Genomic DNA, 12,834 nt, shown 5'->3' on the forward strand with positions numbered 1-12,834 from the left:
AAGGGTGACCAGGTTGGTGACTCTGCAGGGTTATGAAGAGCATCAAGGAGGGAAACCCTGGGCCTAGTGGAGGGAAATTACAATTATTTTCTTGTCAGTTTGAAGCAGTTGCAAACACTTATGATAGTTCAATAGTCTGAGTAATAGGTATGTAAAAATATAGAATACTTTATTTACAAGGTGACCAATTTTCAGGCTTGAAAAGCAAGATGCTCATTTCAGTAGCACAGAGGGGCCAGACAGGATCCAGAAGGTGAGCAATGGGTCCTGGGAGTTGAGTTGTTTCAGGAGCCACAACCAGCCTAGAGGGCTGTGGCAGTGCAGGGGGGATGTACACTGTGCTCTGTGCTGAACAGGCACAGGGCAGTGCCCCAGGGTGTAAAGGCTTGGCAGGGCGCATGGAGGACAAAGCAATGGCACGGTGCAACTCTGCCCCACTGCTCCTCCCAGTCTCTCCTGAGAGCAGCACACCAGCTGCTTCTTCACCTAAGCCAAGGAGAAGGGGACTCGATGGCTCTCTGTCCTGTGTCCCACCCCATGCAAACCTCACCAGAAATGTGTACTTAGTGGTTTTCTGTGAAAGAATTGGGTTTTAAGGGATCTGGAAAAATCTGAGTCTGCTGGAGCCAACACAGTTCATCCTTAGTGAGCCTGGTAGGCATTAAGCTCTGAGGTCCTGGGATAGTTTTGGGAGTGGGTAAGAAGGAGCTATAATACTGTCTGTGCTGCCCTGGGTGGGGTCAGGTTGGAGATGTAAATCATGGCTGGCTGCTTGGAGACACAAGGCACAGCCAAGTGCCTCTGTCTGCTGCAACAGCATCGTCTCCCAGATTCTTAGTTCTGGAACTACTTGAGAAACAAAACCAGTGTTTGAGAGATTAAAGCAAAAATTCACAAAGAGCCTTTGCAGGTCCCATGCAGGAAGGGTGTGTGTTCAGGAGCAGAGAGGGAAACTCAGGGAAAAGTTGCTTTTGACTTGTCCTCTGTCTCTGGCCCATTTTCTGTCTTGGTAGCAATACTGTAGTAGTAGGAGCGGATTAGGTTTTCCACAGAAATAAATCCTGGACGCTCTTCCCATCTGCAAGGGCAGAAAGGAACAAACACAGTCAACAGAAGGGACAAAAGTGGACTGATGCAATGAGAAGATACAAATCACAGAAGAACCCGGGGAAGAACAGCAGCGTGGTTGTACCAGGGCTTAGGAGGGCAGCTGAGACTTTTTTGGGATGGAGAAGGGCAAAGGTACAGAGGCTCTGACATCTTCCAGAATTGATACAGGCAAATGGAGGGGTGTGATAATAAAAGAAATAGGTGCATCATTCATCATAGACTAGGGAATGAGACCAAGGCAGGAGACACCATTTGCTTTGTGTTTCCACCATCCAGTGTGTGCTAGTTTGATGGACCTGCCACCCAGCAAAGAGTTGAGCTAGTGAAAGCATTACCTGTAGGTCCAGCATTGCTGCATGAGGGCATACATCTCTGCCGGGCAGTCCGTGGGGCAGTCCATGCGCTTCCCTTGCTCTATGAAGCTGATGACCTCTGGGCCTTTCATTTTCTAGGATAGGATCAAGTGGGAAAATGCTTTAATGTTTTTGGAGCTGGCAACAGGGCTAGAAGCAACAGATTAGAGCTGGGCCTGGGGTAATTTGTGCCTTTTGTAAAGTGGAAGTGAGCCTGTCTCAGTGTGAAGAGCATCCACTCAAGGAAACAGAACTTGTAGTTTCAGTGTGTGTCAGCCTGTTACACAGGGGGACACTAGACTATGGCATCCACCCGTGATGGACCCAGCACTGCCTCACCTTGTACGGTTTCTGCCCATAGCTGAAGGCTTCCCACATGGTCACGCCATAGCTCCACACATCACTCTTGCTGGAGAACTTGTGATAGAGGATGCACTCTGGGGCATACCATTTCAAGGGCCACTTTCCTGCTGTCTTGGCCTGTAGCAAAGCAAAGAGGAACATTTCCACCCGGAGACACAGACTGCTCTGAGCTGAACCGGAATTCTGCTTTGCCCAATGTTCGTGTCATACGCAATCCCACGCTGCTGAAAAAATCCCCTTTCCCGGGGCTGGGAGCTCAAGGTCCCAAGACCCGAGCCCTAAGTCCTGAACCCCAAACTGTGGCCCAGGCCCTGCTGTTTCGCTGGCCCTGCCCAGCCATCCCTGGGTGCGGGATGCTGTCCCGTGCTGCCACCCCCATCTTGCATCCCGGCCCCAGGGCTCAGTGTGGTCAGGCACTGGTGCACACTGCTGGGAAGATCAGCTCACTCTTCATCACCTTATCTTCCCTGCTCTCTGCTCTGGCTCCTCTCCTGTCTCCTCTCTCCTGTCATCCCACTGCACTGCATCCCCCTCACTGCCTCTGCATCCATCTGAATGTCCTCCTTGCTGCCTGAACCCTTGCAAAGCCCCTTTTAATGTCACAGCAGTGAGGCCAGCCAGAGTGTGATGTGGTCATACAGCAGGGCTCCTGGGAAGAGCCCAGACCCCCTGCCTCTGTGGGTCTCAGCCCCCCAACCAGTAGGGCTCCTGCTAGCTCTCCGGAGCCTTCGCTGTGCTTACACTTACCTTGTAGTAGCTGCCATCAACGCCAAGAGCCTTGGAGAGTCCAAAGTCACTGATCTTGGCATAATGCTGGTTGACCAGCAGGACATTTCTGGCTGCCAGGTCCCTGTGGACAAAGTTTTTTTCTTCCAAGTACTTCATCCCCATGGATACTTGGTGCATCAGCTCCACAATATTGCTGACTGTAATCTCATCTCTGGGAAAGACAAAAGGACAATGCAGTAATAAAGGACCTGCCATTACTCTGTACACCACAGTCCCTTCCAAGCTTTCCAGATGCAAAGGAGAATGAATGTGGACATCTCTGCTCCAGAAGCATCACTCCTATTACCTCACATGAAAAGACATCTCTTTCTGCTGTTATCAGCTTCCTTCCACCTACAAAGCCAGGCTCCCCTGGCAGAAGAGAGCTGGATGAGAAGTACAGAAAATCAGCCAGCCACATTTTGTTCAGTACTCACTTCTTGGAAGACAAGAACTTGTTGAGTGGCCCTCCAGAAGCCATCTCCATCACGAGCATCAAGGACTCTGCCTCACAGACCCCAATCATGCGGACTATGTAGGGGTTGTCCAGCTGATGCATGATCTGAGCTTCCTTCATCATTTCATCCTTCACTGTTTTCTCGTTGTTGCTCTTCAGCACCTTTATGGCCACATCGATCTGCTTCCTGCACAGGGAGTGAAAGGAACACACATGGGATGAACAAAACAGCAGCTGGACTCATTTATCACAGCCAGGAATGCAAACCACTTCTCCTGTGGTACTGTTTGATCTCTCAACGGCAACCTCAGTAGCGTGTTTTGGCGGAGCCCTGCACAACACTGGTATCCAAGGCCTGCTAGAAGGCCAAGGAGAAAAGGCTCACCTCACCCTTATAATTGTAGGCCAGTATTTGCCATCTATAGATCCGAAGGCACATCACCTCACACACTGAGATCTGCATCATCATTGCCATATTTCAAGGGGGAAACTCAGGCACAAAGTGGGCAAAGGCCATCTTTGTGGACTCGGAGACAATCAGTGACAGAGCCAAGGATCGCACATCTCCTCAGTCTCACTCCTTTGCCCTGCCATGGACCAAGACGACCTCAGAAGCACGGACTTGCTCCAGCAAATGCCTTCAGAAGTGGCATTTATGCCTGGGAATGTGCAGTGCAGATTACACTCTCAGGGTAATGAGGCTGTCACTGAAAGTCCATGGAAAGTCACCACTGACCTTCCAGAATATCTCTTATACCTCCACCCCATTATCACTTTAGGGTCCATCTAGCTAGAAACAGGATAGCTGGGGACACCTCTGGTCTCAGCCTGGAGCATTGTCCTCCTGCTTCCTCAGCATCCTTCAGGGCAGCACTCACTTTCTCATTTTGTAGACTCCTTTCTTGACGCAGCCAAAGTTTCCTGCCCCCAGTTCCACTTCATCAACCATCAGGTGGTCTCTCTTCAGGAAAAGCTTCTTATCCTTCAGTTCCTCGGGGTCACTGTACGGGCTCTCGTAGACACTGGTGTCCATGGGTAGCAGGCGTGACTTTCCTGCACCTTCCCGAGAGATACAGATTTTTATCACTGTAAACAACATATCCTTCTCCATCTCTCCCTCCCTCACCTGTTGGGAAGGTTTTCTCTAGTCTCTTGGACAATTTTCCTTCAAGATCCAGCATTCAATCTTCTTCCTGGGCATCTCCCTTCCTTTCACAACCCATGGTCTCTCCTAGTTACAACTGCTGAAGGAGCCAGGATGGGGAGAGATACTTGAGCATTCCTACTCCACACATCAGACCCTGCAGAACCTGGGCACGTGCATGTCTTCACCCCACTGAAATGTAACTGAATACCCTGAGTATTTAGTAGGCAGGATGGAAGATGGGGAATAGGGCAGGGCTTGGTTTACTGGGTAAGATGGGGAATGGAACAGGGCTTGATTTACTGGGTGCTGGGTCTGGGCAAAGAGTTTTGCAATATTCTTGTCTCAGGGCCCTGAAATGAGTGGGATGCTCCTGGGTGCCTTTGTAAGAAAGGGGCTTTGCAGCACAGCTCTTTAACCAGAAGGTGATACAGATGTGTCAGGTATGGTTCCTATGGTTCCTATGGCATCCCCAGGTCCTGCCTCTTCCTGGGAGGAGGAGAGGGCTTTCAAAGATGCTCACCTACAGGCTCTGGTGTGTATCCGTCTGCATTGAGAGGCCCAAGGTGTCTCTAGAAAAGAAACAGGGATAAAGTGGATAAAACAGCCAGGGGAAACTGCTTCAGTTTGAAATGGGAGAGGAGAGGGACAGGGAGCCTCTGCAGCCCAGAGCCTCAGCTGTGACTCCCTCTAAAAGTCCCTGAGGTGGGCACAAGGGGTTGGAGCGGTATCGAGCCAACTTTTCTCTTCCAGTCCTGGCTGGCAGGTACCCCCACTGCTGCTGCACAGCAGGGATCCGACCCTGGGGGGATTCACTGCCATGGAGCCTGAATGCAGCGTTGCCCTCCAGTACCCCAGCCTGCGGGCTGTGCATGGTGAGGTGCTGAGGGGTCTGTGTTTACCCGAGCAGTGAGGGGCACACACACAGGGCTGCATTTTGCTCTCTGCCACCTCTGCTTTCCCCATCCCAAAGTGACAGGTCTCCTGCAGCAGTGGGGGGTCATCCCAGCCAACTCTCTGCAGCTTGTTTTGAGACAGGGAGTGAAGGGAAGCCTGGAGGCAACTCAGATTGCATCCAGCACAGCTACCTGCCCAAAGACTGGCCCCCGTGAGCACACACGGACGCTGTATAAAGCCACCATCCCAAAAGCAGACAGCGACAAAGCGGTCTGGTACACATTTGTCCAGCACAGCTTTGAACGCCAGCGCTGCTTGCAGCAGAGTCTCTGCGACGTGGGAGCCCACCACAGATTGTGAAAGCTCTCTGAGAAGATGGGTGGATGCTCAGGCCTTTATTCAGCCTCCGCTGGGCTCTGGGATGGGCTGCTCATATAGCCCAAACTAGCTGGTTTCAACACTGCTCGGCTCTCGGTGACTGAGCACAGACGTACCCTGAGGCCAGGGACGCAGAGGGAGCACAAAGGCCTGGCCAACTGCCAGCAGCCAGCAGCAAGGCTGAGCGTTCCCAGAATTTGACCACGTCTTCCTTGCTCCTGCCTGGCAAGGAGGGCAGCGGGGAGAGGGCTCCCTGAGGACAGGCCCACATGTTGCAAGGAGCACAGTACGAATGGAAACCATTTTCAGCTCTAATGGTAGCTGTGCCCAGCTATTCCTTGTCCCCATCCAAGCTGGAAAGGAGACAACATTGCAGCTGGGCTTAATATATTCCATTTGAGTTATTGCCTTTTAGAGAAGAACAGAGTTTGATCAGCAAGCTTGAAATGCAACAACATTAAACCACCGAGGTACCAATAAAACAGACCCTCCCCAGAACTTACGTTGACGGAGGGGTGGGTTGGTGGAACCGGTGCTGCAGACACTGTGAATCAGGAGAGAGAAGGTGTTATTGAGGGTCTGCCTATGCCCCAAGAAGGATCAGAGAAGCCTTGAAGGACTGTGTGGATGCCTGGGTCTGACACACCCCCCACCCACCCACCAAAGGCCAGTTTCCACAGCCTTAGCCAAAAAAAGGTGTGGAAACGTGCCTGGATATGGGCGTTACTCCCAGACCAGCCCTCAGGGGAGGTGCAGGCCCACTGGAGCACCCTACAGTCTCCATCTGTCCCAGAGCAGGGACTGGCTGAGCTGTACCCCAGAGCCCCCTGTCCAGAAGAACAAGGTTCTTCTGGGGCAGCTCAGAATTGACATTTGTGATGGACAAAGTGACCCATGGTTTTGAGTGTTCAGGTCCAGAGACCCACCAGGAGCCAGACTTGCAGGACATATTGTTTCCTGCTGCCTAAAAGCAGACCATTTTTCAGAAGCCATCTGTTTGGCACCAGAAGTCACTAATCCATTTGGAGCACTGATTCCCCCATCTGCTTTTGTCTTTGGGCCACCCTAGGCCAGGCCTGAAGTGTGGCCACTTTCATCAGACAACATGATGTGAGACTTGTCCAGTTTGCCAGAGGAGCAGAGACCTGACCATTCCCTCACTGCCACGGTCTGAGCAAGGTTGGACAAGGTAAAGGAAACTTGGGTTGTTGCTACTCAAACTGGCCCCAGTCTGTGGTAAACTGAGGCCAGGGATGGCACTGAGAGACATGAGCTCACCTGGCATGTTGGGGTTGGGGCAGGTTTCCCTCAGGTAGAAAATCAGCCCGTCCGGTTTGAGTTTTAGGTATTCCACCAACTGGGAAAGGAATTGGAGGAAAAAGATTATTGCGAGGAGAAAACCATCTCTTTTTGGTTTTGCAGGCAACTTGTGTGGCTTATGGTAATGATTTCTCTCAGATTTATGGCAGACAGGGACTCGGCTATTTCTTTCTCTCCTGTCCGTGCACTCAGGGATCTCCTAGAGAAAGCACTTGCATACCTGGATATCTGCCAGAGCTGGGAAGAACTTGGGAAGTTAGATAAGGACCAAAGAAAGACAACCGGACAATCTCCAGTAGGAGAGCTGGGTAGGGCATTTTCACTCTAATGTTATTGTTGTCCGAGCCAGAAAGGTTTTTAAGTCATGTTGTGCATGATAAAGCGTGAGAGAAACCTTTAGCTTTCCCAGAGGAACCCCCAGGGTTAGCTTTGTGGATCCCGGGCAGTTTTTCACTGCAGCAGCTGCTGGTTCAAGCACAGTGGGGACTTGACTCTGGCTGGAGACAACCAGCCCAGGCCCTGGCCACCGGACAGCAGGGGAGACCAGGCTTTCTCTTCCTCTCCTGTCTGGCTCAGATTTCATCTGCAATTGGGAGCCTGCCATGGTTCTGTTGCCATAAAATGCCCCAAAGTCTTTGTTTTCAATCAAATCCAGAGTGAAAACAGTTCTGGGAGTTTAAAAAGATTCAGCCAAACAGAGTTACTGTCCCCCAGACAGCCCTGCCCAGGAGGAAGCGCTGGTTTCCGTCCCCTGGAGCAGGTCTGAGGTGTGTGCCACGGGGCAGAGCCAGGCTCTGGAGGGGGAGGCACATGCGACTCCCCAGCAGTGCCAAGAGCTGCTGGGCCATGTGTCACATTCCCTAAAAACCCAGGCCCACCCTGGGGCACTACAGCCATCTCCACTTCCCAAAGCCCCTGACTCTCAGGGGTGACAGGATGTGTCTCCTGGCAGTCGGATCTTCAGTCATGTACGGATTTTGGCAGCTGGCTCAAGACATCTGGCACCCCTACTCTTTGCACAGAAGTCAGTCACTTGGAAAATAAAGTGGCACTCTGGACACAACAATTTTGCTGGTCCAGGAGCAGTGTGGGGGACACGCGTGGGATGCGCTGTCTCACGGGGGCTTGCTGCAGGCAGAGGTCCGAGGTGCACGCTGTGGCTGGGTGGGTGATGTTTGCTGATGGGGTGGGTAACCAGCTCAAGTATCCTGGCTTAAAGCTAGAAACTAAAAGCACTAAACCTCTGATTTCCTTGGAGAGGCACCATGCTGGTGTAAGGCATGAAGGCAGAGGTAAAGCCAGCACTAGTTCAGAGCTGCTGTGATATCCCAGACTTAGATCTACTTAGCCAGGCGTGCACAGAAATTAATGCAACGAGGTGAGCTGATAGACAGCCAGACCCAGGGAACCTAAGGGGTTTCTGGAAGTGGCTACAACCACCCATGTACAGTTTTCAAGCCTTTAAAGCTCCACATGGCCTTTCCTGTCCCTCCAGGCATGGGCAGCTATAACAAGGGAAAAGTGCCCTCACTTGGTTTGGACACCAGCGGTCAGCATCACACGGTACGGTACCTGCCAGAGCGTGTCAAACTTGGTCCCCTCGGGGATGGAGTACTTGCCGGACTTGTCCTGGTCTATCCGATAGTGATAGACTGTTTTGCCATAGACGAGGGAGAGGGCGTAGGCACCATTCTCCTTCCTTTCTCTCAGCCTGGTGGGAAGGAGAACTATTAAAAGCAACTCTAGGTTTTGCCCTGCAAATTATCACGGCTGCGGCAGTGGTGGGTCACTGGGTGGGCACTTGGGAAGGTGTCCCTGCACCCTGCTGTTAGAATTGACACCTTCCTGACAGCCCTCTGCGGAGGCTGAGGAGGGACCCTTCACCGTCAGTCTCTTGCCCCTCTCCTCCACCCTCTCCAGCTAATTCCTTCATTCCCTAACTCGTTCAGGAGACAATTAAATTAAGCGCTTTCTCACCTCGGCAGAGATACAGAACAAATGCTTTCTCCTGTATTTTATATTATTTGTATATTTTTTGTATATTTGTATATGTATATTATACATTATCTATGTGTCAGTGTTAAATGTCTTCACCCACTGAACCCTCTATCTCACTTCATCCAGTGCATTCATAGAGATATCTAAACATGAGAAACAAATAAAGCTCAGGATTGGCTTTCCATGGAGGCCAGACACTGTCTGAACAATAACAGGTTTGGGGTGTCAGACCCTGTCTTTGAAAGCTCTGTAACCACAGTCTGACCATATTCAGCTAAAGCTCCTCTCAGGAACTGTCACGTGAAACAAATAACTACAGGAGAAATGGTAAAAAGTACAGGGATCCCAGCCTCTACCAGGGTTTTGCTTACTCACAAGAATTTCCCATCAGGTTGTGCCCCAGAGTAGAGCCTCCGTTCGGCTTCATCCCGGGCGATGTTACCGTGGTACCAGGGCATCCTCTCATGGGCTGTGGTGGCGATGAGCTTCTCCACCTGGGGAGCTTGGCTTAAGATGGCCTGTTCGAGTGCGTCGCCCTGGAAGAGAGTGAGAAATGAGACGTTCTGCCACGCTGCTGCATTGTTGCATGGCTTCAGCACAGTTTATTTTGCACCCTTTTGGGCAGATGACACAGGAAACTTGGAAGGTCTCGGAACTGAAGTGCCTGTGGCCTTAATCATGCCTATAGCAATAGCGGGTTGAATTCTGTTCTGCTGCAGAGCAGAATTCCTTGCTGATCTAAATTGGTCCCATCCCTCGAATCCAGCTGAAGTCCATTGACTTGCTGGTGAGGGAAGAGAGGAGTCATCATATTTGTGTGTGGGATCTTGACGTCAGGCTTGCAGGGTCTATTTCAGCCTCGCATTCCTGGGAAAGCAGAACGTCTTTCTAGTGCCTCTGCCTTCCTGGTTGCTCACTATCCCCAGACACTACAACTTGTCGAGGGCAGTGCAGTCTGGAAATCATGTGGGAGACCCGAAATTAATTTTATTGGCCCCACACATTTTATAAATTGTAGTTTTTCGTTTGCCAGTAGGTGGCAATGTCCTTTGTGTTATCCACCAGTGTCCACAGACTAGCTTCAAGGAGAAACCCTATAGATACTGCGTTCTGTCAAGCACCTGTGGTCTAAAATAGGCCAAATTTAAGAAATCTTTCGTAGAGAGTCTCCATAAAGAGAATGCCTGTGCCCTCTTTCTGTGAGGACTTGGAAGTGTCTGAGTAGCCACTCTTGAGGTGATAGCAGGTAGAAGGAAATTAATTACGTGGCTCCCAGTGTGACCTTTTACAGAGCTTTGATCTATACATATTATATATATTCCAGGCTGCAATAAAATGCAGAAATCTGTCTGTAGCTATATTTAAATTTAAATAACAGACAGACCTGATCCAGTACCCAGTACCTCAGTCTCATAGGCAAAACCTCCACTGACTTCAAAGAGCGAGGAAAACCTGAGCCAGAATTTAAGTCTGGTTTCATTACATCTTCAGCACAATGTTATGGAGGCACAGGCACCTCAGGTGGAGAGTGATGGTCTAACTGCAGCGAGTGTCCTGTGTGCTGCAGAGGAGCAAATGGCACATGGGGAAATGCTTGCAAAGAGGGCAGGGAGTTCCAATGCTCCGCAGAGCAGATGCAACACGAGCGGTTCAGAGGGAGAGTCCGAAGGCTTGGGAAGATGTTTAGACCTTTTTCTGAAGAAGAAACTGGAAAAGAGATTTAAGACTGCTCTTAGTGCCAGCAGCCTCTGAGGAGAAGGACCTTGCTTTACCGTGCTGTAAGAGGGGATGACAGCGACAGAGGAGGCCAGGGTGGCAAGCAGCAGTAAGCCCCCAGGGAGCACCCCTTGCACAGCCCGCACCACCTTCGGCAATGGCCAGTACCTCTAATTTCCACGTCTGCCGGACATATTCGCGCACCATATTGTCCCTCATACTGTCGAAGACACCGGGCTGGGGCTCCACACCACTGGGGCGGTTGCATGGCTTGCGGAGGGTGCAGCAGAGCCCATCGGCATCCTTGGAGTAAAACTCACAGAGCTCCTCTGGCCCACAGTGGGCTTTGCCCCCCGCAATGGCATAGGTACCGTTCATCTGGCGCTCGATGGCGTAGTGGTAAAACTGCAGGTTGTAGACCATGGAGAGGACATACCCCCCCAGACTGCGCAGGCATTGCCGCAGCAGGAACAGGCCGTCCGACATCCCTGCCAGCTTGAGGTACTCCTCCGCTTCCGACCTGGCAATGCTGCCGTAGTAAAAGGGCAGGTGAGCAGCAGCATCTGGCATCTCTGCACGCTTACCAGGAGTGCTTGGGTGGGCTCACCAGCTGCTGGTGCTCGATCTGGAAGAAAGAAGCAAAATTCTTCACTGACACATAATTTTGCAAATAGGTTTAGTTGGAATTCAGACTTGTCTGCCTAGAGGTTCTTCAGCCCTCAGCTGACTACCCGTAGCGTCATTTCAAACACCGCATGGAGAGTAGCGGTGGGTGCATTCATCTCTCCAGCCAGAGAATCCCACTGTGATTCCTCTACCCTGCCCTGAATGCAGCTAGAAAGCGTAAGTAAAAATCCATCTGGTTTTGGTTTAAAGATTTCAAGCAACAGAGAATGCACTGAATCCTCCAGTGAATTGTTCCAACACTTAATTACCTTCACTATTAAAAATGCGCTTCTTACATCCATCCCGAAGTTTTTAGCTTTGACTTCCTACCATTTTCTCTCCAGCCCTGTTCACAATTAAAGGAAATTCTTTCGTCTCTCTGAATAAATTAGTTTTGCCACGAGGGTCTATAAGGCCAAAATCTTAAATGGAATAAGATTAACACATGAGATGTATACTAAATGTCTAAAAAACATTTAGATACACCATTGCACCAAACACAGCAAGAGGAGATAAAGATAAATCCAAGCGCTTCTGGGCAGGCATTAACCATCAGTTGACAGGACAAGAAGAAACCTTCCTCTAATAGTTTCTTGAAAAAATTATGGATTTTTTTCCCACAATACCTGACTTGGGCTGGTTTCTGAATTTGGCCGATACTCTGATCCCATTTCTACATCATGCACATGCTCCAGAGAAGGCCGGAGCTCAGATGTGGCCAGCCATCGCCACTGAGTTTAATCCCACTGTCTCCATCAAGCTGCAATGTGCAAGCATTCCTGGAGCCCCCTGTTCAGAACAATCTAAAATCAGACACGAACCTACCGCCGTGCTGCTGTAGCACTGGCTCACGGTGGGAATCCAGCGAGAAATGGCACTTTGTTGACTGAATCGCAGCGGAGCCCCTTCTGCCAAAGAGCTATAGGTCTTGTATCGAATCATCTAAAATCCCACCCACAAACAGAAGCCAATTTCCTGTGATTAATGGAAACATTATCATATTCGAAGGGTCTCATTTGTTCCCTGGAACCTTTGATTTTGTCATTGCGCAGATGCTGACCCCAAAAAGATCAGTTTGTCTCCATCCGCCTTTCCCGCAAATGCGTCACTCAAGTTCAGAGTAAAGAAAACACCGGTTCTTTGGCCAGCGCACCGGGTGTTTGCCCTGATTCTTCCCAATATAACTCTCATTTCCGAACACGATGGGCGAAGTCCCTGCCCGATGGGTTGGGCCCACTGTGCTATTCCAGAAGTGGCCTCTGCTCTCAGGCAGTGGCCGGAGCTGTGCCTGGGCTGGTGGGCAGCCCTGCTTCGTCTCACCCAGCCTGGCGCAGCCCACTCAGCAGCACAGCGACCGGGCCGCCTCCTGCCAGCCTCTGGGACCTCTGGAGCTGGGAACAGGTTGGCTGGATACATGCTTTGTATGGGCAGGAACGGGATAGGGGTGAGGAGGAAACCACTCAGGAGAAACCTCTGCTGTGTGCACCCTGCTCTTCTCAGCCTACAACAGCAAAGACCCACGAGGAGCTGGATTTATGGCAACCAGACTCTTCTCTACCTATTTGTTTGTTGTCTTCATTAAGCCCAGAAATGGCCCTGATGAGAACAGGAAGGGAGAGCAGGCTCCACCGAGGAGGTGTTTTAGCCGAGGCAGGAAACCACAA

The 12,834-nt window shown here is 50.8% G+C and overlaps 1 protein-coding gene across 1 annotated transcript; it reads right to left on the bottom strand.

Moving 5' to 3' along the window:
• Nucleotides 1-954: 954 nt before the first annotated feature.
• ZAP70 (zeta chain of T cell receptor associated protein kinase 70) lies at nt 955-11,074 on the bottom strand. The gene is made up of 12 exons (XM_068420703.1): nt 10,673-11,074; nt 9,164-9,324; nt 8,363-8,501; nt 6,749-6,827; nt 5,974-6,014; nt 4,719-4,767; nt 3,930-4,110; nt 3,032-3,238; nt 2,574-2,766; nt 1,803-1,943; nt 1,446-1,558; nt 955-1,078 (listed from the first exon to the last, which is right to left on the bottom strand). The coding sequence occupies exons 1-12, from the start codon at nt 11,072-11,074 to the stop codon at nt 955-957; spliced, it is 1,830 nt and encodes a 609-aa protein (XP_068276804.1).
• Nucleotides 11,075-12,834: the final 1,760 nt, after the last annotated feature.

This window comes from Nyctibius grandis, chromosome 31, assembly GCF_013368605.1.
Source record: "Nyctibius grandis isolate bNycGra1 chromosome 31, bNycGra1.pri, whole genome shotgun sequence".
Taxonomy (NCBI): Eukaryota; Metazoa; Chordata; class Aves; order Nyctibiiformes; family Nyctibiidae; genus Nyctibius; species Nyctibius grandis.

Excerpts from the sequence above, each read along its gene's own strand:
- ZAP70 (XM_068420703.1), bottom strand. The coding sequence starts at position 11,074 with ATGCCAGATGCTGCTGCTCACCTGCCCTTTTACTACGGCAGCATTGCC. Across the intron at positions 6,828-8,362 it reads AGTTTGACACGCTCTGGCAG|TTGGTGGAATACCTAAAACT; the intron begins GTACCGTACCGT and ends TTCCTTTCCCAG. Across the intron at positions 1,944-2,573 it reads TTGATGGCAGCTACTACAAG|GCCAAGACAGCAGGAAAGTG; the intron begins GTAAGTGTAAGC and ends GCTTTGCTACAG.